Source organism: Notothenia rossii, assembly GCF_949606895.1.
Source record: "Notothenia rossii genome assembly, chromosome: 9".
Lineage (NCBI taxonomy): Eukaryota > Metazoa > Chordata > Actinopteri > Perciformes > Nototheniidae > Notothenia > Notothenia rossii.
The window spans coordinates 48136637-48163286 of record NC_136907.1 but is presented as its reverse complement, the minus strand read 5'-3'; the positions used below and the strand labels follow the sequence as shown (position 1 = coordinate 48163286).

Here is a 26650-nt window from a genome sequence, read left to right as displayed (position 1 = left end):
GAGTCCTCACTAACACTAAGAAAGTGGATCACATCACTCCTGTTCTGAAGTCTTTACACTGGCTTCCTGTGTGTCAAAGAATAGATTTCAAAATACTGCTGCTGGTTTATAAAGCACTTAATGGTTTAGGCCCAAAATACATTTCTGACCTCCTGCTAAATTATGAACCATCCAGATCTCTCAGGTCTTCAGGGACTGGTCAGCTTTCTGTCCCCAGAGTCAGAACTAAACATGGTAAAGCAGCGTTCAGTTATTATGCTCCAAATCTGGAACAAACTCCCAGAAACCTGCAGGTCCGCTGCAACTCTGACTACTTTTAAATCCAGGCTGAAGACTTTTCTTTTTGCCGCTGCTTTTAATTGAACTATTCACATCTTAGACTGCACTGTAACTTTTATCCATGTATTTTTTCTTTTAATGTTTTTTAATTAGCTTTTCTTTTTAATGACTGATTTTAAATGCCATTTTCTTAATGTCTTTCATTTTTTGTTAAGCACTTTGAATTGCCTTGTGTTGAAAAGTGCTATATAAATAAAGTTGCCTTGCCTAATAAAGATTTCATGTGACACATAAAATGGATTTGTTGATGGGAATGAATGTGAATAAATTAACTCGGTCTTAAAAGGTTAACGGTACTCTTGCTATCACTACTCACCGACACTATAAACCTTGTCCCTCATGAGAGCCCTGACAACACCGGTAAGCACACCTTCATCTAGGCTGCACTGTTTTACTTGTCCTGACTTGTAGTGGTTCTCTCCTCTATCTACACTCTTCTTGTCATCTTTGTAAAACGATATCAGACTGGTAATTGACACAGCCATGACTTCTACTGTAGTTAAATTCAGTGTGGCTAAAATGAAAATCTTTGTTAAAATATGCAAGCAGGCGAAAGTCAAAGTCAGCTTTATTGTCAAAGATTCTACATGTGTTATACATCCAGAAATATCGAAATATAGTTTCCCACAGTGTGACATGTATACATAAAACAAAACAAAAAGGGTCTAGATAACCGGGGTATACATGAAACAAAACAAAAAGGGTCTAGATAACCAGGGTTTACAGTTTAAAATTTTAATATATTTAAAGTGTTCAAAGTGCAGTTTCAGTGCAAGTCAGTTGAAACGATCTTAAGTTGGCGTGACGTTGAAGTCGTGCAACCCTGCTGCTGTACTGGCTTGTAGTTCGTTTATAGCATAACGTTAGCATTTCGCTTTTGGCGGCTAGATTTATGATTCAAAAATTATAAAAGTAGGGTTGACATGTGGAGATTATCCTGCTGAACAAAACGTGATCCCTCTCTTAAATGTGTGTCAACCACAGACCTTATTTCGAGGTATTTTCCAAAATCATATGGAGAATTTGCATTGGTTTTTGACGAAGGAACCGGAAGAAGTTTACTTCCGGGTTTTAGAACGCGTCACTGCGGTTCTCTATTCTGCCCTACGCTCCCAAAAGGGGAGGGACCTGAAAGGACAGCTAAATGCACAGCAGTCCATTTTCACCAGGCCCAACAACAAGAGCAAGGCTGCTACCATAGCATCTTATCGTGTCAGTCACGTTCTTGAGAAACACATGAAGTCTTTCAAAGACGGCGAAGTTGTGAACGAAGCATTCCTGGAGGCTGCCGATGCGCTTTTGGGGGACAGTAAAAATAACAGTACCATTTCAACAGGTTTTTGATATAATAAAAACTCAAGTTAGATACCGTTATTTATAAGCTTTAAGTTTGTTTGAACTTATTCATTATAATTATTGTACAAAATGGTATAAGAATGCAAAAATTAAGATCTGTTCTGTTTAAATTGATCATAGTCTATTATCAATTCATGTTAAGAAACTAGTGTTGCTTGCATCCTATTTTAAAGGCATTTCTTTTTATACTCTACTAAAATGCAACAAAAAAAGGGTTTAATTCTATTAATTTTGTCTTTTTTATTGCACTTTGGCAGCATATTCCTGTGTAGCTTCAGATCTGAGTTGTCTTATTAGTAAGCCTAGTAATCACAGAGTTTCAGTCGGCAGACGACAAAGTAACTCACAAAGCAAAAAATCTGGGTGTAGTGATGGACTCAGACCTGAATTTTAACAGTCACATTACAACAGTTATTAGGTCTGCATACTACCACCTGAAGAATGTATCAAGGCTTAAAAAACTAATGTTGCAACAGGATTTAGAAAAACTTGTCCATGCTTTTATTTTCAGTAGACTCGACTACTGCAATAGTGTATTCACAGAGCTCACTAAAAAATCTATCAGAAAGCTGCAGCTGATTCAGAACGCTGCTGCTCGAGTTCTCACTGACACTAGAAAAGTGGATCACATCACTCCGGTTCTAAGATCATTACACTGGCTTCCAGTCCGCCAAAGAATTGATTTTAAAATACTACTGCTAGTTTTTAAATCACTAAATGGCTCAGGGCCGAGGTATATAGACAACCTACTCCATCACTATGAAGTATCCAGGGGTCTCAGGTCTTCTGGGTCGGGTCTGCTCTCTGTTCCGAGAATAACCACTAAACATGGAAAAGCAGCTTTTAGTTATTATGCCCCAACAATTTGGAACAAACTGCCCAAATCGTGCACGTCCGCCGAAACACTTCCTGTTTTTAAATCCCGACTAAAAACGCACCTATTTGCCGCTGCTTTTAATTGAGCTGCCCATACTCACACTACAGTATGCCTTTTAAGTCATGTATTCTGTACCTGTTATGTTTATTTATTTATTTTATTTCATTATCTTTGCTTTTTATGCCTGTTTTTAAATGCCTTTTTAATAATGTATTTATGCTGTATTTGTTCTTAAATGTATTGTGCTTTTAATCTGTAAAGCACTTTGAATCGCCACGTGCTGAAAAGTGCTATATAAATAAAATTGCCTTGCCTTGCCTTGCCTAATTTATACGTTTGTAGCAACACTATTTTTACATAATGGCAAAGAAAGGGTTCAGTGTCTTTTTTTTTTCTTCCTGTGTCATATGTGGCAGCACTGTTCAATGTTTCTTGAAAACATTACCCACTGCAGTATGTGACGTGTGAATAAACTCCAACTCTGTATCAACAACACTATTGTGCAACTTCAGTTAAATATTTGCATGTGTGTAGATTAGAAAGAGGTAAGATAAAGGATCTGCAGTATTTTATGAAGTATTAATCGTACAAAGGTCAGTTTTATACAAGTAGAAGTGTGTATTTACCTGGTAGTAAGTAGTCTGTCAGTATAGGCTACGCCTCTCTATTTGGACTGGTAGATCTCGGCAGACTGGCAACTTTAAAAGTAGCTCTCGGTTCAAAAAAGGTCGGGCCCCCCTGATCTAAATGTGGGAAGAGGTGGTGCGGCGCCCCTGTGGGCCGGCCACCACTGCTAGCCACCAAATGACATGTGCATCATTTCAATAATTACTTCTCAACAAACTTTCTGCAATGAATGATGGGTAAATGGCTTATGAAAATATGCTAAAATGCAGAGGCAAACCGTGTCTATCACAACTGGACCTTCTGTAGACACACACAGCCGCCGCCGTGGCATTATAATGTCCATCTTTTCACTGAATTGTCGTCTTGGAAAGGGTACTCACAACAATTCCGCAACAACTACATCTTCAACTGTTGCACTTGTCATTTCAACGTTAAAACCAATAAAACGGCATGAATTGCTTCGTCGCATTCATCTAGATCCTCTGTCTCGGGCCAGTTAACTGGCGGGCCTTCTAGAGTACCCTGGAACCAAGGGAAACTCTGAAAGAATACGCCCATTGGCTACAAATCAATATATGATTGGTTGATCAAACTGTCAGTCCAAATGTACGGTCTCATTCAGTGCAACGGCCAGAGCATTCGATCAAGGATATAGAATACCTTGGTTGAAGGACATTCTACCCCAGAGACCCAGAACAAGATCTGATTGGTTGCTTTCTTTTCTAACACAAAACCACTGAAATGCGTAGTGCATGGTCCGAGAAGGACAAACAAATCAACGTAACACTGTAATATTACAGATCAACAACACATATACGATTCTCATTTATTCATTTTATATTTCTTTTATATACATTTTATTCAGGGCTGTCAAACGATTACAATTTTTAATCAGATTAATCAAAGCTTAAACACCATTCGAACTATGTCCAAAATATGCAATTTCTTTATGTATAATGTTGTGATATGGAAAGATATGGAAGTCCCGCCTCCCTTTGTTCGAGGTGTGATATCCGAAGTAGGTGTGATATCCCAAGTAGGTGTTAGATCCGTCGATAGGAGGGGGTGATGTGTATTCACAGGTGTGAAAAGCCTACACTGTTGCGCCTTATGGTGTATAATAAAAATAATAAAAAAAATAAAATAAAAATGCTGTTTCAATCACATTAGTATGCATAAAAAGTGACAGGTGGGCCCGCCCCCAAGTGTGTGTGTGTGTGTGTGTGTGTGTGTGTGTGTGTGTGTGTGTGTGTGTGTGTGTGTGTGTGTGTGTGTGTGTGTGTGTGTGTGTGTGTGTGTGTGTGTGTGTGTGTGTGTGTGTGTGTGTGTGTGTGTGTGTGTGTGTGTGTGTGTGTGTGTGTGTGTGTGTGTGTGTGTGTGTGTGGGGGGGGGGGTGTGTGTGTGTGTGTGTGTGTGTGTGTGTGACTGTCTCCCCTAACCCCTGCTGTGGACCGGGGCTACATCAAATCTTATTTTAACCCCTAAAGAAAAGCCCGCCATAAACATAATAATTAAAAATAGTGTTGATGTATGTTACCACTTTCCTTCTTCATCAGACAGCCCCTTTCTAACGGGAATCTATGCTAACATCTACTCTCGTCTCAAAGCCTCTTTCCTTCTGCGGTGATGCAGGCAAAAGCTGCCCCTCTCTACTATACTAAAGTCACCATACAAACTGTATTGTCCTATCTAAATTAGATTAAGGTTTTAATATGATTTGTGTTAATTAGTTTAATAGCTATGAGGAAGTCTCTGTCTACATTGCAAGGATTAGACTGATGGTTGTAATTTTTTTTGAGCCATTGACCTGGCTAAGGGTTTATAAGGATATCTAGTTTCTACAGCAAGAGAAAGGTGATGATGAACCACCCAGGCATTTCTTCTCTGCGTTTTCCTGACCTGGATCTGATCCTGAAAAACTCTGGTAAGTAATTCATATAATTATTAAATGTTGTATGTTGTGTGTTAAACAACCTCTGTGTATATATTGTATTTATTGTGTATTAGCACTATGATTCATAATGGTTTTTAAGTTTTGGGGAGACTGTTAACTAATGTTGAAGTACTTTAGTGGATGGGATGGAGTCTCACACAGTGTCTGTGAAGGTGTGTGTGTGTGTGTGTGTGTGTGTGTGTGTGTGTGTGTGTGTGTGTGTGTGTGTGTGTGTGTGTGTGTGTGTGTGTGTGTGTGTGTGTGTGTGTGTGTGTGTGTGTGTGTGTGTGTGTGTGTGTGTGTGTGTGTGTGTGTGTGTGTGTGTGGGGGGGGTGACTGTGTGAGCCTGGCCCTGCCCCCTCCTCCCCCCCTTCCTGCCATCTTATCACTAGACAGAGGGGGGATGGAATTTAAAAACAGTTACCTTACACTTGTATTTGTTCTCTCTAAAAGAGTGTATGTAAAGGTGGGGGAGACTGTCTCCCCCCTTCCTGCCATCTCTCTGTTTCTGCTGATGTGTAAAATATACAAAATAACGTTTTATATACTTACTCTCTTGTTAAAAGGTGATGAAGTTTGCAGCGTAAGCCAGCCATCAGTGTTCTAGTTTTAAGGTTTTGCATCCCTCAAAGTGTGTCTAAAAGTATCTTGGCAAGAGAAAAAAGCCAAAATCCGCCTAGGCCATTAAAAAGAAACCGAATTCCTTACAAAGTACTTCATATAACACTGTTTCGATGAAACAATGCAGTCTTGATAACTTGACTTGACTAACATTACTTTTTTAAATATATGTTTTTAGATGCTTTACTTTGATTTCTTTCATGTTATTTTAACACAACGTTACTTTTTTCATATTTTTTTCAACATACTGTGATATTTTGTTTTTGTCTTTCTCTCCTTTTTCCATTATATTTTTGAAAAACTACATAGTGATTTTTAGCAAAATACAACATGCGACTAATACATTATACAATATTACAACTTTTTGCGATATTTTCAACACAATATACTTGTACCTTTTTTTGTGGTTGTAGGGCTTCAAGATATTTTGCATGTCATGCATAAACACGGTGTCATCTTTTCTTGAAACAGACGTGCTGTCCATTTTACAAACAAGTTATTTTTCTGCTTCTTCATCCTCTCAATTTTCCTCCCCCGTCCCTCTTCCTTCAGCCAGCACAACAAGAACCAAGGTGGATCTGTGAAATGAAACACCTCTTCCCAAAGTGTGACTTCCCTATTGAGAGCATAGGGCAGTAGGGTCTAAACCAATTGGCCAGATATACTAACATGCAGAATGTACGGTATGTTTGAAAAAGTCTAACCATTTATCCAGTTCAAGCTGTCTTTAAGATGTGACATCGCGCTCTGACTATTTCCCGTAAAATCGTGACAAACTATTACTTATTCTTAAATTTGACCTCTTGCTGCTTGGTTGAAAATGATAGATGAAAATTAACTTTTAAAAAAAAGAGTCAAACAGCGAGGACCATTATACTGGTGAAAAAACTCTCAATTCTACAGATGACTCCCCCCATTCAACGCAATAAGTCCCTCCCTCCACTCAGCAAATCATCTAAAACCCCCACTAAGACGACAGTTTGAAAACTAGCCATGGATCTGAGAAAAACCAAGTCTCCCCACGCGAGTTGCAGCCAGGAACAAACTCCTGGACTACCATCATCACCACCATTCTGGACACCCGAATCTTGCAGTACTACTGCTGCTTATTTTGCTCCTTGGGCCAAGACGTCTCTGTTTATGGACACAGTGAAACCAGTGTTGGTTGATATTGTGGAGAGGGTGATACATCGGTACAGAGAAGAAATATGCAACGGATGCCGAGTCAGTCACCCCGGCCAGCGGCAACACGATTGTCTGAATGACATGCCCGATTTTTTCTTCAGAAACAATTACAACGCGTTAATGAAAAGACTCTGGTCACCGACTTCATTACTGAGATCGACCAGACTCTTATTGATAAAGAAATGTTCACGGATGATTGGAGGATCCAAGGCGCTTCGGAGGCTTTTCTGCACAATCTCAAAAATTGCAGACGCCTCAAGGAGACACTTGAAAAGATCCATGCCGAGTTGGATGGAGAAGAAGAAGACTAATAACCTGCGGTTGATTGAAGCCAGGGATTTTTTCTTTTTTGATACATTGACTTTTTCTTTAAAGTAAAATAAAAATGAGGAACTACTATGCAAAACGCTCGGTATATATTGACCAGAATGTAGTCAATACCCTTTTAATAAGTGTGGTGATGAGGACGATTGAAAACAGAGTGAATAGTGACCCCCGTGTAAACAGAATGGCTGAAGTTTGTAAACTAGAAGACATTTTGGATATCGTTCGTTCTGGCAGTACTAATGAAGCTCAGCGCAAGTTCAGGCAGGAAGACCTATCACTTCGTATTGCGCGTCATGGCAATACTCGCTCCCTTCACTAAAGGATAGGGAGCGCCACTCCTCAGCTAACCTATCACTTCCCTCCATTCACAAGCCTAATCATCGCACCTGTTAATCCCTCTATATATGCTCTCCCCTTTTCCATCAGCTGTCTTCCAGGTGTCAACGCGCAAGCAGCAGCAGGGCTTCGTCCCAGCTCCGGGTATATATTCATCAGCTCCGCAGTCTTGCGGATTAAGCTACAGGCGGCGTTCCCCAGTTGGCTAGCGGTTCTAGCCGGCCACCCCGCAAACCCGGACGCGGAAGAAAAAGACAAGGATACTGGGCTCCACGGAAGTTCCTCCGGCGTAATGGAAATGGGCTACTTCAGGCAAACAATTGACACACGCCTTCAGTCTCTCGAGAGGGCATCACTGGCATCAGGGCCGCTCAAATGCGGCGCTTCCGGCCTTCACGCGGAACGGGCCCTCATCGCTTGCGAAGCTTCACCCACTTCCGGCTTCAACCACAACCCCTCTTGCAGGCAGGCAGGGCTTAAGCTACATCTCATCGAAGCTACTTCTCCTCCCGGCTCAGTAGCAGTACTGGTCTCTAAGTGCGTCTTAGGTGGCAAGCAGGTAGTGATGGCGAGATGAAGCCTTAGGAAGCTTTGAAGCTTTCCAGCCAATTGGTTCGTAAAGGGTTCATCTCATGAGGCTTCATCATGGGCTTCATTTGAACATAAACCCCCTGTTGGTCAAAGCGTGTAAAACAGGCAAATTGGAAATCTCAACAGTTGTGCTCCATCTCATACCGAGTTCCCAATGAGTAAAGCCTTAGAATAACTCTAAACAACGAACATAAAATCCTATTTTCATGTTAACAAAATTATTTTCATTCCAGTTGAACGATTGTGATTGAAAAGCCTATAGGAGGCGGTAAACATTGCAAAGAGGGATTCGTATTCCTTAATATTATTCATAAACTTAACCACGTCGTAGCCTGAGAAGGCTAAACCATATCAGGAATACATTTATTAACTGCATTATCTCATTTAGCTGTAGCTTCTATAAGCAAACCCTGAGGTCGTGGGTCGGCTGCTTTCCAGCTGAGCCACAGCCCACACGCTGAATCTACCCAAAAACACTGGATATATCTAATCTGCATTTATTCATTTATTTATTCATGTTTTATTCCTACATTTATTTATGCTTGTATCTATTTATACTTATGACATTTTCCGACCTCTATATAAGTGAGGGTCTGAGCTCTTTTAATTCCATCGTGTCAACAGCGGACCCGGGTACAGGAGGGGTAATATGGTTCTTGTTATACATCCATGGGTATTATGAGCGTTGTGGCTCAACGGTTCAAACTATCCGAATCGCTTCCCGAAGCAGTCACGTGGTATCGACAGGCAGCGAGGTTCGTTTGTCATCGATGACGTCACTGGCCCAAAACGATACAAGCCTCGATACATGCTTCACAAAAAGATTCGGGGATTACTCGACACACGCTCCGAAGCCTCGGCGCAATACGTAACGGGTGTAACGCGTTACAGCATGGAGTTATGCAGTTCGGGTAACTACTACCCGTCACAATGCTCAGTAAGTACCGCAGTTTCAAGCTTCAACACAGCCACGGATGCTGCCCATCCGCGGTTTTGGGGGGTTTCTTTCAGAGAGAAAGAGAAGCTCATGTAAGATGATAGAAGACAGTCTAATCACCCAACCAGCACATCAGCATCTACGTCTCACCGTGGCGTAATTAAACTGCTAATTAAGCTAGTCCTATATCAGGGCTCGACAGTAACGGTTGCCAGGTTGCCATTGGCAACCATTTGGAAAATGTCAACCACTTCTTGGACTTTGGTTGCCATCAGTGGCAACCAGTTTTTAACATAAGAAATAAGGACAGCAAAACGTGCACCCCAAAATAGATAAATGTTCATATTCGTTTTAAGAGTGATATTTAATTGTTGTGACCAGTCGGAACCTGATACCTAAATTGCACGTGCATTGGCGTGATTATGGAGCCAGAAAGCGATGCACGTTTACTCGCGTGCGCGGTGCGCCGTGTGTTTGTTCTACAACAAAATGGCGAAGCAAAAATAAGTTGCTCGACCGTGTGATAAAAGTTCAGCCAACACCTCAACTTCTCCAATGAATGTTCAAAGTGATTCAACTGATGGAGCGTAAGGTAAAACCCGAACGAAAAACAAAGAGGAATGTTTTCCATTCACTTCCGGTAAAAGTTCCTTCAAAATAAGAGTCCCGATCTTATTACTACCAAAATAAAAGTGCAAAACGAAACTTTACCATAGGAAATGGTTGCATTAAATTATAATCACTTCTATAAAAAGGTAACACATTTTTAAATATAGTTAGACATATTAAAGGTTATTTACAGCATCAATAATTAATATCAAATGTTTAACTGTGAATGGTTTTCATTTATTTAACATTAGAAATGTATTAGTCTGGCCAATCCAAGACTTCAATGCTGAAGGGCCAATGGGTCTATGGTGGGGGTCAGCACAAGGTCAAGACAACCCACATTTGAAAGGGAGACAACGGATGATCAAGAAACTAGTGACTTGCTCAATTCATTTGTGAGGGATCTATGAAGACAGGACAACAGCAGCACTACTGGTATTTTGTATACCAGCAATTGAGGGTGGACAAGTTTACTACCATTTAGGTTCAAATAAGTGCGTTAATTACTTATTGTAAAGCATTTGAACATTCTTGTGTCACATGTTCATTATTAATTTGATGTATAACTGTATAGCATCTTAATTATTTAAAATATAAGGTATCTAAAAAAAGGGCAACCGTATTTTCAGTTTTGGCAACCAAAAGCGGAGGCCCGGTTGCCAGCTGGCAACCACTTTTAAAAGTTAGCGTTGAGCCCTGCCTATATCATGGGTCATGTCTCAGTATTTACCTAAGCAAATATTATTTCATGCTGCTCATATTGCACTCATATATTTGGCTTCATGCTCACATGGCTTATGTTAAGCAGGGTATGATATTCATACATCATTGTACTCAAGCTAACAGCCGCATTACATTGTCTACATCTCCCCCTTCGCCGGGCATCGGCTCGTGCCGGCTATCCAAGATCTCTCCAGCTTACCTCTGGTAAACATGCATATAACTGGTGGTGGTGTCTTAAGAGCATTTCAGGGCTCGTTCAGGATAGGTGCAACAAACCTGCCGCAATCAAGGTAATTGTTCCTCTTCCCTACAACAACCGCTTCTCATCCTACATTCGTCCAAACCTCAGTGCCGTGCTGGCTATCCAAAGGTCTCTCCAACCTTCAAATTGGTACGTATGCATATAACTGGTGGTGGTTCTGAGCATGTCAGCATGTATATTCGCCCCGCGGCTCATGTTTATCCTTGCATGTCTAACCCTGTACGTCCAGGTTGTAACCTTCGGGTCTGTATAAAATGTGTCCCTGCGAAGTCAGGTTGCCCCGTACGTCCGGGATGCCCTGTACGTCCAGGATGCCCCGTTCATCCGGGATGCCCCATACGTCCGGGAAGCCCCGTATGTCCGGGAAGCCCTGTATGTCCAGGACGCCCTGTACGTCCAGGATGCCCCGTACGTCCGGGATGCCCCGTACGTCCGGGAAGCCCCGTATGTCCGGGACGCCCCGTACGTCCGGGATGCCCCGTACGTCCGGGATGCCCCGTACGTCCGGGAAGGCCTGTATGTCCAGGAAGCCCTGTACGTCCAGGGAGGATGCCTAGGAGGCATCAGTACGTCTAAATCCCCACTTGTATTAACCTCTCTTTTCATCCATAGATTTCCACTGCATCCCACAAGGTAAGATTTCATCACGCTCAGTACTTCATACCTTCACTTCTTTTGGGGTTTCATCGGAAACGGTTCTTCCCTTCCCGAATGACATCCTACAAAACCTGGGCCTAATCGCCAAACACCATTTCATTCACTTGTTATAAACTGTCATCATTATGTTTCATTTATATAATGTGACCCGATAATAAACATGTATTCCATACATCACGTCTCTCCTGATTGAAATGAAGCTCAGCGCAAGTTCGGGCAGGAAGACCTATCACTTCGTATTGCGCGTCATGGCAATACTCGCTGCCTTCACTAAAGGATAGGGAGCGCCACTCCTCAGCTAACCTATCACTTCCCTCCATTCACAAGCCTAATCATCGCACCTGTTAATCCCTCTATATATGCTCTCCCCTTTTCCATCAGCTGTCTTCCAGGTGTCAACGCGCAACCCTCCTCCACCCCTTCGCCTCCTGCTTCCAACTCAGGGCCAAGCTCAACCTTCTCCCTTCCAACCGGACCTAACCACTTATCACCACCACCAGTGTCTAGACCCAGGGGGGTTCATCGGAAACGGTTCTTCCCTTCCCGAATGACATCCTACAAAACCTGGGCCTAATCGCCAAACACAATTTCATTCACTTGTTATAAACTGTCATCATTATGTTTCATTTATATAATGTGACCCGATAATAAACATGTATTCCATACATCACGTCTCTCCTGATTGAATTCCTGGTCATTGGGAAACGATTGTAAACGAAACATTTAAGGTGGTCCTGGAATCTTCATTTTCCGAAACATTCTGTAACATTACCGAAGAAATGAAACAAACATCAAAAGTGTATCATGTGCTCTCATTGTATGTTCTGTTTGTAGATGTAATGCATCTTTGTGTCAAAAACAGCATACACATGAATATTTTGACTGAAGTGAAAAAACTCCATCATGATATTTCCAGTAATCTGGGGAATTCTAAGCTGGAGATGGTCCTGGGGATGTTACAATCAGTATAACTATTGATTCTGTGTGTGAAAAAATTAAAATGTAAATCGGAAAAAATCTTTTTAAAGTGTTTATTACATTTTAAAAACTGTTGTCTTCATCTATTACAGTCCTTCACATGCACTGTTGTCTTCATTATAACAAGGGGAAGGTAACAGGGAAGATGTATGATACATGTGTATTGAAACGTGCGTATTATACCCCCACAGAAACACGGAAACACAGAAAACATTGAAACCTCTGAAACACTGAAAAAACACAGAAACACTGAAACACAGACACACAGAAACACCGAGACAAACACAGCATCCCCCCTCTGTCTAGTGATACGATGGCATGAAGGGGGGGAGGAGGGGGCAGGGCCAGGCTCACACAGTCACCCCCCCCCCCCCCCCACACACACACACACACACACACAAACACACAAACACACACACACACACACACACACACACGTACACCCACACACACACGTACACCCACACACACTTGGGGGCGGGCCCACCGCTCACTTTTTATGCATACTAATGTGATTTTTAATTTTTTTTATTATACACCATAAGGCGCAACAGTGGGGGCTTTTCACACCTGTTAATACACATCACCCCCTCCTATCGACGGATCTCACACCGACTTGGGATATCACACCTCGAACAAAGGGAGGCGGGACTTAGCTCATTTGCACAATTGGGGGAGGTGTGACCTGTCACTTTTTTAAGCATACTAATGAGACAAAAGGGGGGTGAATATTACTACTGATATCAATTTGGTAATACAATTAATAAAAACAACAAGGTTTGGGTTCGTTCTTCAGATATGACTGACGTTAACGTAAGCTCAATAATGAACTCCAGCTCAACCAACCATATTGTAATATCTAAGTAATCATCTTGAAATATGACATTAATAATTGTAATATACACACATCTTATTGTGAGGTTGATTTCACATACAATGCTTTGACGTTAGCTAAATAGAAAATAGCATGGATAATTTACAAAGGCTTTAAAAACACAGCAGGAGCCCAAGACAATTATAAAACTTGTCATTATTTCAGTACAGTTTAATTGGTTTTATTTTCATAAACGGTTATCAACCGTTAGTGCCAAAGCAGTAGGCTATAATATATTAATTACTGCTGTAGACTACAACCACTACTTGTTTAGCTAGCATAAACTCAACAAAGCTAGCGTTAGCTGGCTAACTGACGTTATTTTGCCGCTAAATTGCACGATATAAAATGGTGGTCTTCGTAGCGGATTTAATCCTCAATCACAATAATAATATTCAAAGTAATACTGGGAAAGTAACGGGCAAAACTTACCGTTGATTGACGCGCCATGTCAGCGGACTGATAGCGACACAAACCGTTAGCCCAGGCCCGGTTCTACGGTGGTGCATGAGGATGCACCCTCAGGTGAGTTGTTATGCACCCTCATTTGAAAAAAAAAGTGAAAAAAAAAAAAAGAAAGTGAAAAATATTTAATATATAATAACAATAATAATAATAATAATAATAGTAGTAATTATAATAATAATAATAAGAAATATATATATGAAATAAAATAAATTGTAATTGTGGTTAAATAACATTGTCTGCTGCATTTATTTGGTCAATTTAAACGGTAAGTAATGTTATTAGGTCAGGTGTGCGTGACCTGTGCTGCTACGCGTTCGTCATCTGCAAGGTGCTTACACAGCAGTCAATGATGGACATCAGAAAATGGTTAAAACAACCAGCCCTTATCGCCAGCAGTAACACTGCATCTACTGCAGGTAATAACAGTTCAGATCATGGGGACACGTTACCCGTGGCCACTGTCGTGGACAGTCCTCCCGCCCGACTCGCCAGCTTTGCCCGCCTCGCCCACGGAGGCGGAGCAGCCTTAGCCGTCTTCGTTGCCCCAAACACCTTCAACCCTCGGCGGCCCGCAAGTGCCAGAGGACCTCGGCAAAACAGAGCCTGCCCAGGTATATTTAAAAAAGTACCCAACTCGCCTGTACAGTGGGGTAAGGAGCTCATTTTGCAGCTCATGGTTTCAAAACAGAGATTGGCTGGAATATTCCTGTAAAAAAGATGCCATCTGCTGCTATGGATGTAGACATTTCGGTCTTAAAAGAGGAGTGATTTGTAAAATATCCATAAAGAAAAAGTAAATCTGTTTACAGTTTTGTTTGATATGGGTGTTGAGATGTATCCATAGATCTCTTCATTTTGCTCTCAAAGTGCACCAGGTTGATGCTTTTAACTTCAATATTAAAAAAAAAATCTTACCGGGGGAGCATGCCCCTGGACCCCCCTAGAGGAGGTGAGTGGTCCACTCCCCACTTATAAAAATAACACTATACCAGTGCACCCCCTCTAATTTCGATGCACCCTGATTCATTTTGTTCTGGAACCGGGCCTGCGTTAGCCCCGCAGTCTCCAGTCACCCGAGCCTCGTCGTTCATATTGCTCCGCCCCTTCGCTCCAACCCCCCTCCCTCCCCCCACATCTACAGGTGAAAATTACTTTTGCGACACATTTATCGCAAGAAGTGTAGCAAAAGTCAAGACCGCAGATTCTTCGATTTATACTGCCACAGAGCAGATTCGTCAAGTTGTAATGACTGATTTGAGAGGTTGTAATAACCAAGTTGCAGTTGTAATGGAAAATATATTTAAAAAATATGTATTTTTCTGCAAGTGAACATTTCATCACTAAGTTCATTTTTTTTCTACAAGCTACAAAACTTTTTTTTTTCTTCTGTGACTTCAAATTTGGTTCACAGTTATGTGGATATTTTATACAAGTGTAAATGTATGCACACAAACTCAGATTTATTTTCTGCCAGTGCTCACATCAGGTTTTACACGCTCTCGCATTTTGCACCATATCTACCTTAATAATTAACCTTCCATAAACAGAAGTAAATCATATATTTACTGCATACTATAGAGCAGTGGTCGCCAACCGGTCGATCGCGATTGACCGCGAGTGTGGTGCGGGTAGATCGCGGACCGTTAACAAAAAGTAACAAAAGGAAGAAAAATAAAATAAAAATAATAATGTTTGAAAAATACGTTTTTAGATGTAAACCTTATCATCCACCACCCCGTTAGCAGGTGCCACTTGACTGACGTATATTTGAGACACCTCAATAATATAATACATTAACCATGCTTTACGTGAACCTCATCATGACACAAGAGACGACGACAGGAATGTAATTTGCCGTGTTCAGTGAACGCAACAGAGGCAAGGCACCAGACCAATCAGAGAGTTGCATGGAAATACACGTGTGCTTGTATGGGCATAGATATGTCTCATAATTATTTGTGTGAACATAAAAATAATTTGTGTGTAAATATTTGATTTGTAAATGTAAAACACCATCCACAAATGCATTTAAAAGATTTGCTAACTCACAAATAAATGTGCAAGTGTAAAACGGATCTGCAAATACGCTAAATATTTTTCACAAATAAAAAAAGATCTGTGAATATCTCTTTAACATTTAGAACTTTCGATCAGGCATTTGTGAAATCATTTTGTATTTGTCGACCAAAAATGCGCTTGCGGATCTCAAATCTCTGCTCGCGGATTTCACATTTCTGCTTGTGGATCGTCTTTTTACACACACAGAGTTTTGAGACATATTTTCCAGCGGTCTCCGCTAAAATCTACTCGTGTCACTCGGTTATTTTCGGAAACCACGTGATGGCCCGCTGATGACGACATTTCCGCATGATTTCAAAGTAAGAGCATGATGGTTTGGTTAATGCTCAGTTTTTTTATTATAATGAACAGCGGAACGTTAGATGCATTCTTTATCACCATCACCATCATCATCATCACCGCCATCATGTTATAGTGATACAGTTAGTTTGTGTTATTGGTTCAATATAGCATATATCGAGCACTTTCGTTGATGTTGAAGTACAGGCTATATGCCACTTTCGGGGGGAGCAGCTGGCAACGAAGCAGCCCAGATAAAACTCTTTCTTCATTGTTTGTTGTGTATTCAGTCAAGCGGCCGCGGGTCAAAGTTACAAAGCACTTCACATTTTATTAATCGGCCTAATTTTAACTTACCAGTGCAGTAATAAAGTAATCTGTAGAAAAGCACCGTATTTAGGTTAGCCTTCATAGTAAGGCTACATTAAATGTTATAATATTCATAGTTTAAAAAAAAAAAATGTAAATACAGTAGGATTGTTATTCACGTCGGTGTTAATGATGTTCGTTTACGCCAATCAGAATGCACCAAACTTAATGTGGCGTCGGTGTGTAGTTATGCTAGAACAATGTCGGACACCGTAATCTTCTCTGGTCCCCTCCCCAATCTGATCAATGATGACATGTATAGCCACATGTCATAATTTCAGCGCTGGTTGTCTTGGTGGTGCCCAGCAAACAATGTGGGCTTCGTAAATAATTGGACAGCCTTCTGGGGAAAACCTGGTCTGATTAAGAGAGACGGCATTCATCCTACTTTGGAAGGTGCAAATCTCATTTCGGCAAACATTTCAGGGCTTTGTGGACTTAATCCATGACAAACTGGAGTTGAGACCAGGAGGCAGAGTCGCAGTCTTACACGCTTCTCTGCGCTCTCTCCTAGGCAGTCATCCATAGGAATCCCGAACCCAATAAAATACCCAATATTAACGGTGTGTGTGTCTGCCCAAGGACAATTTAAGGTAAAACCTAATAGAGGTGTCATACATAATAACCTAATAAAAGCAAATGTAACAACTACTACAGTGCAACAAAACAGGAAGATTAAATGTGGTCTCTTAAACATAAGATCTCTAGTATCTAAAGCAATATTGGTAAATGATTTAATATCAGATTATAATATTGATATCTGCTCTCTCACTGAAACTTGGTTGAGACATGAAGAATATGTCAGGATAAATGAGGCCACTCCACCCAGCCATATCAATACTCATATTGCCCGAGGCACGGGCCGAGGAGGTGGAGTTGCAGCAATCTTTGACTCAAGTTTACTTATCAATACTAAACAAAAAGGAAATTATACCTCCTTTGAAAGCCTCGTTTTTAGTCTTACGCATCCGACCTGGAAAACTTTGCAGCCAATCTTATTTGTTACAGTGTACCGTGGACCAGGTCCTTATTCAGAATTCTTATCAGAATTCTCTGAGTTTTTATCAGCTTTGGTACTTAAAACAGATAAAGTAATTATCGTAGGTGACTTTAATATTCATGTTGACGATGATAAAAATAGCCTTACTGTTGCATTCAACTCTATATTAGATTATGTTGGTTTCTGTCAGAGTGTAAATAAACCAACCCACTGCTATAATCACACTCTCGACCTTGTTCTGACTTATGGTATTGAAATTGAGCAACTATTAGTCGAACCGCATAATTCTGCTTTATCCGACCATTTCTTAGTAACTTTTGAAGTACTGTTACTAGACTACAAAGCATTAGCCAAAAGCTCCTGCAGCAGAAACCTATCTGTTAGTGCTATAGCCAAATTTAAGGAAGAGATTCCACCAATACTTAACTCGATAGCATGTCTGCATGTAAGGGAGGAAACTTATACAAAATGTACACCACCCCACATTGATCATGTTGTTGAAAGTGCTACAGATGCGCTGCGAATAAAATTAGACTCTGTTGCTCCTTTGAAAAAGAAGAAAATAAAACAACATAGATTAGCTCCATGGCATAACGCCGAAACCCGCAAAATGAAGCAAAAGTCGAGACAACTTGAAAGGATATGGCGATCCACTAAACTTGAAGAATCTCGTTTAATTTGGCATATCACTCTCAATGAATATAAGAAAGCACTGCGTAAAGCGGGAGCAGCATACTACTCTTCATTAATAGATGAGAATAAGAATAATGCAAGATTTCTTTTCAGCACTGTAGCCAGGCTGACAGAGAGCCACAGCTCGACTGAGCCTTCTATTCCCATAGCACTCAGTAGTAATGATTTTATGTGCTTTTTTAACGATAAAATTGTTACTCTTAGAAACAAAATCGATGACCTCTTGCCTTTGACCAGTATAGTGTTATCAACAGCTCTCGGAAACGTAAGTTCTAATATTACACTAGATAGTAAACTAGAATGCTTTTCAGCCATAAACCTTGAACAATTAAATTCAATGATTCTCTCTTCTAAACCATCAACGTGTATCTTAGACCCGATTCCAACTAAGCTGTTAAAAGAAGTTTTTCCATTAATTAGCACTTCTTTATTAAATATTGTGAATATGTCTTTATTATCAGGCTATGTTCCACAATCATTCAAAGTAGCAGTGATAAAACCGCTTCTTAAAAAACACAACCTCGATCCAGAGGTTTTAGCCAACTATAGACCTATTTCCAATCTTCCGTTCCTCTCAAAAATTCTTGAGAAAGCAGTCGCAAAACAGCTGTGTGATTACTTAAAAAACTATGATTTATTTGAAGATTTTCAGTCTGGCTTTAAAACACAACATAGTGCGCTTAAGACCTTCCTTTTTGATAAAGCTTATAGTTAGGGCTGATTAGATTCAGCCCCTAGTTTTGCTGATATAGGCTTAGTTTGTCGGGGGACATCTTACTTCTTCCTTCTCTCTGTCTATACCTGTGTACTCTCATGTTCCGATTAACCCAGCTTCCCCAAATTTCTTTCTTTTTGGTGTCTATATACGCCGGGATCCGGAGTCATGGATGATCCTGCGGTCCTGTGTCATGGATCGCGAGTTCTGGATCTTGAGTCGTGGATGTGGTCCTGGATCATAAGTCCTGGATGGATATCCTCGTGGATTCATCTTCCTATTATACACACATGCATTTCCAAACATTTGGACTACCTATGTTGCAAATGTATTATCCATTTCAATTTACACACGGCATCTATTGCACGTCTGTCCGTCCTGGGAGAGGGATCCCTCCTCTGTTGCTCTCCCTGAGGTTTCTCCCATTTTTCCCTTTAAACTGTGGGTTTTCTCTGGAAGTTTTTCCTTGTACGATGTGAGGGTCTAAGGACAGAGGGTGTCGTATTGTCATACTGATATTCTGTACAAACTATGAAGTCCACTGAGACAAATGTAACATTTGTGATATTGGGCTATATAAATAAACATTGATTGATTGATTGATTGTGTCCTTTCTACTCTATATGCATATATTCCTGTCTATTGCTTTCATTTGTATTTAATGTTATTGTGTTTATACTTGTTTACACACATTTCACAATTTGGGATGAATGAAGTATCTATCTATATATGATATCCATCTATCTATCTATCTATCTATCCGTCTGTCTGTCTGTCTATCTATCTATCTATCTATCTGTCTGTCTATCTATCTATCTATCTGTCTGCCTGCCTACCTACCTACCTACCTGCCTACCTACCTACCTGCCTACGTACCTACCTACTAGTTGTTTTGTTTGGAAAGGTTTTGTCATTGTATTGCTCTTTACCAGCACCTGCAGAGTACATGACTTTACATTGTAAATATTATATCAATCCATTGGTTTCTAGCATATATCATTTGCAAGTGTTTAAAACAAATGTGGGATACTGATTTCATAAAAAGAAAGACATTCATGATTGTCATATTTTATTATGTAGGATACGGGACTGGACTGTCGTCAAGTAAACTTACTTTACTTATTAGTATTTCCATTTTATGGATTAAGAGGGAATTATTCTTACTTTTTACTCCACTTCATTTATGCAACAACTTTATTTAATTTTATGATTAGATTGTTTTTGCTTTTATCATCCTTTGCAAATACATAGTCACAATGCTGGAAACAGGGCTGTTTCTCTGAGAAACATAGATAATCATTTATGAGAATACAATGCATTGGTATACATTAAACCAGCCAACAGTATAAAAAGCACTACAAAAGTTTTGTCAATATTAACCATAAACATTTACATGAGTGACATGACACATACACATTAATGCAGCTATATAATCAAAACACATACAGAGAACCTTTAAAAGCCTAATGAGTACTTCAAATGTAAGTCAATTTTGCTAGTACTTACATACCTTTACTTAAGTAAGACTATAAAGGCAAGACTTTTACTTATGTCAAGTATCTGAATACTTTGTCTGCTACTGGTAGTCCATGGATCCATTGCTCTTAATTTCCAGTCATAAAGAGAACCAACTGTAATGTGTTCAAGTAGATGTCCTTTCCAAAGGAATCTGATGGTAACATTGGGTCAATATTGGCATTAAGGTGTTCTATCTGTTGATCACTCAGAGGACTCCGGGTGACAGGAACAACTATTCCCGAGCGTTCCTTACGCAGATGACCACTGGCCTCCCAGTCAATGTAGGGGATCTGTAATCTCTGTCACAAAAATTGGTTAACAATGTTTAAATGTGGTAAAAAATAATTATGTGATCCCGATATTAATATAACACCTCTACCTGTAGCCTTAGAGAACAGCCAATCTCCGTTGAGGGACTCCAGCTTGGGAAACTCAATTTCAAAGATAGCACGGATCTGAATGTAAGAATGCAAATAGTTTAGAGCATGTATGGATTAAATGCATTCCAATTTATATAAAAAATAATTAAACTTGGTTTTACCTCACTATGGTCAGCATCCTCTCGGATTAGCACACATCTTTTGCCAAGGCCAGCCTGCATCATTTTCAAGTCGGTGCTTGCATTTGGAGTTTTATTTGATGGCTTTGGCAGAGCGACAACACTGAGCTTCACACTTTTTACCATCCTGGGTTTTGGAGGATGTGCAAATCTTTTTTGGCCTCTTTTTGGTCTTGGTCCATCTCTTCCGAAGTGTCCAGGGAAAAGTCTAAAGCAATGAAGAATGAATGTTAATTAAATTACTTTGAGTATATTACTTTGAGGATTTCCCAAGGTAATTCAAAAAGTTGTTAATGACACAGAATATACCAATTCACTTATTTGCGTTGCTTTGTCTCTGTTGTCTACATTGACAATACAACCCGTTCATGCGGCTTATGAGTTTATCCTGGTAATGATCATATTTGGGATAGGGTGTTTACATGAGCATAGTTATTCAAGTAATTCACATACTGTACTTCGTTAAAATCTAAATCTGAACATGGTACTGATTACTGAATAATTTTTGAGTCGGAGCCGTGATTTTTACAGGAAAAAACTTGCTCATCACGTAAACTCACTTAGCGGCTATGCTGGTCCTTTAACACTGTCATTCACATCGGTCCACATTGTTTGTATTTTTGTTAAGTCACTTGGCTCAAGGAGGTGTTTTGTTAATATGTGTTCCTACCTACTATTGCTGCTTAGCTTTAAAAATGTACACCAATATGACTCTTAGTCTTAGCTCCTAAGTCGCTACTTGCATTTTCAGGTAATTGTGCAGATAACTTGTTGGCGGGATAATAAGGTAGATATGTGTGCTGGATATAGTTACACACAATGGTTTCTTTCCATGTCTGTAGTGTAGACCAACCAACTAACATATTTGGGTTATCTTCATGCTCAAAAATAGACAGAACAACATCAATCCTAGAAAGCATAATTACCATATTCATGTCCATGTAACGACATATTTTATGTAAAAAAATTAAAACAAATTACATAAAGTGGAATTTATAGTTAAAGTGATATCAAAAACATAAAAGGAATTTTACTTCAGAATTTAATTGAATATGTTATCTGTTAAGCCAGCTAGTGTTGGCTAACAGGCATGTGGCCAGGTAGCATTAGCTTAAAAGTAATTTGGGAAATATGCTAAACATTACACACCTTTTTAAAATGTGAAATTTAAAAAACATTCGCTGGATCTTAAATAAAATAAAACATATTTAAAAAAGATGGAACTCACAGGGGGTTGATTCGGTTGATTTGGGTTGTCCATCTTGAAAGTTGGTCTCTTGTATCGAGGTATGTCTGCCAAGCCCAAGTCGATCACTGTATCAAAACGGCGCAGTGCTCTAAGCCCCGAGGGTACTACCGCCATCTACTGGCTGCAGTGTTTTTGTGTGATGCATTAGTGCATGAGAAAAACTAGAACACTCAGTAGCCATAACAGCATTTGGTTAAATCAGATGAAAGAATATAATTACTTATATTTATATTGACTATGCGTGGGCCATAACAGCATTTGGTTAAATCAGATGAAAGAATATAATTACTTATATTTATATTGACTATGCGTGGGCCTGGCAGTGGCAGATTAATTTCAGGCAAAAGTGTGCACAATCAACGGTAGGGCATGTATTTTAATTGTTTTAATAATTTATATGGTTATAACATTACATTACATTACATTGCATTTAGCTGACGCTTTTATCCAAAGCGACTTACAATAAGTGCATTCGACCAGGAAGATACAACCTTTAAGAAAACAGAATCATATAAGTACATCAGGTTTCATAGAGCCAAACATTTCAAGTGCTACTCAACTGGCATTTAGAAAGCCAGCCCTTTATTAGTATATAAGTGCTTTGTTAGTAATTCTATCGCTCGAAGTGGAGTCTAAAGAGATGAGTTTTCAGTTTGCGTCGAAAGATGTGTAAGCTATCTGCTGTCCTGATTTCAATGGGGAGCTCATTCCACCATTTTGGAGCCAGGATAGCAAACCCACGTGTTTTTGCTGACGGGAACTTGGGTCCCCCTCGCAGTGCGGGTGCAGCGAGCTGTTTGGCTGATGCAGAGCGGAGTGCACGTGCTGGGGTGTACGGTTTAACCATGTCCTGGATGTAGGAAGGGCCAGATCCATTCACAGCATGGTACGCAAGTACCAGTGTCTTGAAGTGGATTCTAGCAGTTACTGGAAGCCAGTGAAGGGAGCGGAGGAGCGGTGTGGTGTGGGAGAATTTGGGAAGGTTGAAGACCAGACGAGCCGCTGCATTCTGGATGAGCTGCAGAGGTCGGATGGCACATGCAGGTAGACCAGCCAGGAGGGAGTTGCAGTAGTCTAGGCGTGAGATGACGAGAGCCTGGACCAGAATCTGCGCTGATGTCTGGGTCAGCTGGGGACGTATCCTCCTGATGTTGTAAAGAGTGTATCTGCAGCAGCGGGTTGTAGCAGCGATGTTTGCAGTGAAGGACAATTTGTTATCTAGGACCACACCCAGATTCCTTGCAGTCTGAGTCGGGGAAACAACAGAGGTGCCGATGTTGATTGTTAGGTCAAGAGTGGGACAATCTTTTCCCGGAAGGAAGAGCAGTTCAGTCTTGTCAAGGTTGAGCTTGAGGTGATGAGCAGACATCCACCGAGAGATGTCTGCTAGGCAAGCAGAGATGCGTGCGACGACCTGGGTCTCTGAGCGGGGAAAGGACAGAATTAGTTGGGTGTCGTCAGCGTAGCAGTGGTATGAAAAACCATGCGGGCTAATGACAGACCCGAGCGAGTTTGTGTACAGGGAGAAGAGGAGGGGACCAAGAACCGAGCCCTGAGGGACCCCTGTAGTTAATTGACAAGGGTCGGACTCGGACCCTCTCCAAGTAACCCTGTAGGTGCGGTCGTTGAGGTATGAGGTGAGGAGGGAAAGTGCAGTGCCTGAAACTCCAAGTTCTTGGAGAGTGCGAAGGAGGATCCGATGGTTCACTGTGTCGAATGCAGCAGACAGGTCCAGAAGGATGATGACAGAGGAGAGGGAGGCTGCTTTAGCAGTGTGCAGTTCATCAGAGACAGCAAGGAGAGCAGTTTCTGTTGAGTGACCTGCCTTGAAACCAGACTGGTGCGGATCCAGAAGGTTGTTCTGATGGAGATAACAGGAGAGTTGTTTAAAGACAGCGCGTTCAAGTGTTTTAGACAGGAACGGGAGGAGAGAGACGGGCCTGTAGTTAATAACATCAGACGGATTGAGAGTGGGTTTCTTAAGGAGAGGGTTTACTCTTGCCTCCTTGAGACTGTTTGGAAAGTGACCAGAAGTTAGAGAAGTGTTGATGAAATGGGTGAGAAATGGTAGAATATCAGGAGCGATAGTCTGAAGGAGGTTTGAGGGGATAGGGTCCAGAGAACAGGTGGTAGGACGGGCAGAGGTAACGAGGGTAAGAACCTCACTTGGAGAGAGAGGGGAGAAGGAGGTCAGTGTGTGGGTGAAGGGAGGGTCTGGTGACCCAGCGGTGAGTAAAGGTGAGTCAGAAAAGGAAGAGCGAATATCATCAACCTTTTTTTCAAAGTGGTTAACAAAGTCACTTGACAGAAGGGAGGAGGGGGGAGGTGCTTTGGGAGGGTCCAAGAGGGTGGAGAAGATAGAAAATAGTTTTTTGGGATTGGAATAGGAAGATTGGATCTTATCTTGAAAGAAAGTGCTTTTTGCCTGAGAGATGGAAGCAGAGAAAGAGGAGAGGAGAGCCTGATAGGTTAGGAGGTCGTCATGGTGTTTGGATTTCCACCATTTCCGCTCTGCTGCCCGAAGGATGGTTCTATTAGCACGCAGTGCGTCATTTAGCCAGGGAGCAGGAGGGGACTGACGAGCCGGCCGCGATGTGAGAGGACAGAGAGAGTCCAGAGAGGATGAGAGAGTAGAGAGGAGAGTTTTTGCAGCAGCATTTGGAGGCAGGAGTTGGAACGAGTCAGAGGAAGGGAGGGCTGAGAGCACCGATGAGGCAAAGGTAGAGGGGGAGAGGGAACGGAGGTTACGGCGGACAGGAGCAGAGTTAGAAGAGATTAGGTTGTTATGTTTGGAAAGGGGTAGAGAGAATGAAATGAAGAAGTGATCGGATGTGTGGAGCGGGTTTACAGAGAGGTTAGAAGTAGAGCAGTTCCTTGAGAATATGAGATCAAGGACATTGCCAGCTTTATGAGTTGGTGGGGATGGAGACAGTGAGAAAGCAAAGGTGGTTAACAGAGATGTTAGTTCAGATATCTTCCCTGTCTGGAGGTTGAAATCTCCGAGAAGTACAGCGGGAGGGCCAGTTTCAGGGATGTGTGAGAGGAGATTATCTAATTCCTCCAAGAAGTCCCCCAAGGCGCCTGGTGGACGGTAGAGAACAACAATGGTTAATTGTATAGGATGGGTTACTGTGACGGCATGGAATTCAAAGGTAGAAGGAGTGAAATTAGGTAGCTTGAAGAGGGAAAAGCTCCATTTGGGAGAGAGCAGGAGACCAGTGCCACCTCCTCTGCCAGAGGGTCTGGGTGTATGGGAGAAGGAATATGCTGTGGAGAGAGCTGCTGGGGTGGATGTGTTGGATGGAGTGATCCAGGTCTCCGTGAGAGCAAGGAAATCCAGAGACTGCAGGGAAGCGTAGCCAGAGATGAAGTCAGCCTTAGGGACAGCTGACTGGCAGTTCCACAGGCCCCCTGAAACGAGATGTTGGATCTCAGTGGAGCATGTGGGATAGACGAGAGCAGGCCGGTGAAATCGATTAGGAGAAACACGGGGCCAGTGATAATTGCGAGAAGACACATGAACAGGAATGCAGAAAATACACATGATTATAGCATGAGGGGCTAGAGAACCCAAGAGAATTGAATAAAACTAAATAACACCAGCGATACTTGGCGCAATCAGAGTAGGATTTGCCTCCTCTTTGCCTCCCACGTGACTCCCACAGGACTCTTAATATCTTTGTCAGTCTTCGTCTGGCTGACGCTGAAGCTGACGCTCCAGGAAAATGCAACCTAAGATGGATACCTGATTGCTCAGTTCTCACAGCTTTGGGGGCACGCCGCTGTAATTAGTTAACTATTTTCTGCTGATGGGCGACAGCAGAGTCTTCCTACCTCTTGGAATGCACACTTGAGGGGCGTGACTCACTGAGACCTGAGTTACAGCTGCTGGACTTTGAGCAGATCTGAGATTTTAAAATCTCTCAGAAATCGCCGTTTTAGCTACAATAACTACAGAACAATTATACAGAGTAGAATAAATGAAACAGAGAAGTCTATTTAAACAAGAATATAACTTACAGTGATTGCTGAGTCAGTATCGATAGTGTCCTCACCGAGTCTGGATGCACACTCAGTTATTCTGATTTGAAATGCGCTATTTAAAATGTTTTTCGGCTGGGAAGCATTTTGCACTTCACGCAATCAGCAGAGTCTTCCTACCTCTTGGAATGCACACTTGAGGGGCGTGACTCACTGAGACCTGAGTTACAGCTGCTGGACTTTGAGCAGATCTGAGATTTTAAAATCTCTCAGAAATCGCCGTTTTAGCTACAATAACTACAGAACAATTATACAGAGTAGAATAAATTATACAGAGTAGAATAAAATATAACATTGAAACACTGACGCAAAGAACAAGTATGTGGAATGTGTTATTAAGTAAGTTTACTTGATTACAGTCCAGTTCTGTGTCCTACATAATAAAATATGACAATCGTTAATTTCTTTGTCAATTACTTTTATCAAATGAATATCCCACATTTGTTTG

The 26650-nt window shown here is 41.2% G+C and overlaps 1 protein-coding gene and 1 long non-coding RNA gene across 3 annotated transcripts in view; both read right to left on the bottom strand.

Annotated features, from left to right (window-relative positions):
• Positions 1–26650, bottom strand: part of LOC307019244 (cadherin-18-like) — a 323849-nt gene that overhangs the window by 287231 nt on the left and 9968 nt on the right. The window contains exon 2 of one of the 2 annotated variants that reach the window (XM_079649977.1): positions 22373–25572. The exons of the other annotated variant lie outside the window; for it this stretch is intronic. Within the exon in view, the coding sequence (XP_079506103.1) occupies positions 22775–25572 (2798 nt within the window). The 3' untranslated portion in view covers positions 22373–22774. Of the gene's footprint in view, positions 1–22372; positions 25573–26650 lie in introns of those variants that run through there. 2 annotated transcript variants of the gene reach the window in all.
• On the bottom strand, positions 19194–21185 carry LOC307019252. The gene is made up of 3 exons (XR_013802617.1): positions 20895–21185; positions 20733–20808; positions 19194–20652 (listed from the first exon to the last, which is right to left on the bottom strand). It is a non-coding gene; the product is annotated as an uncharacterized lncRNA (long non-coding RNA).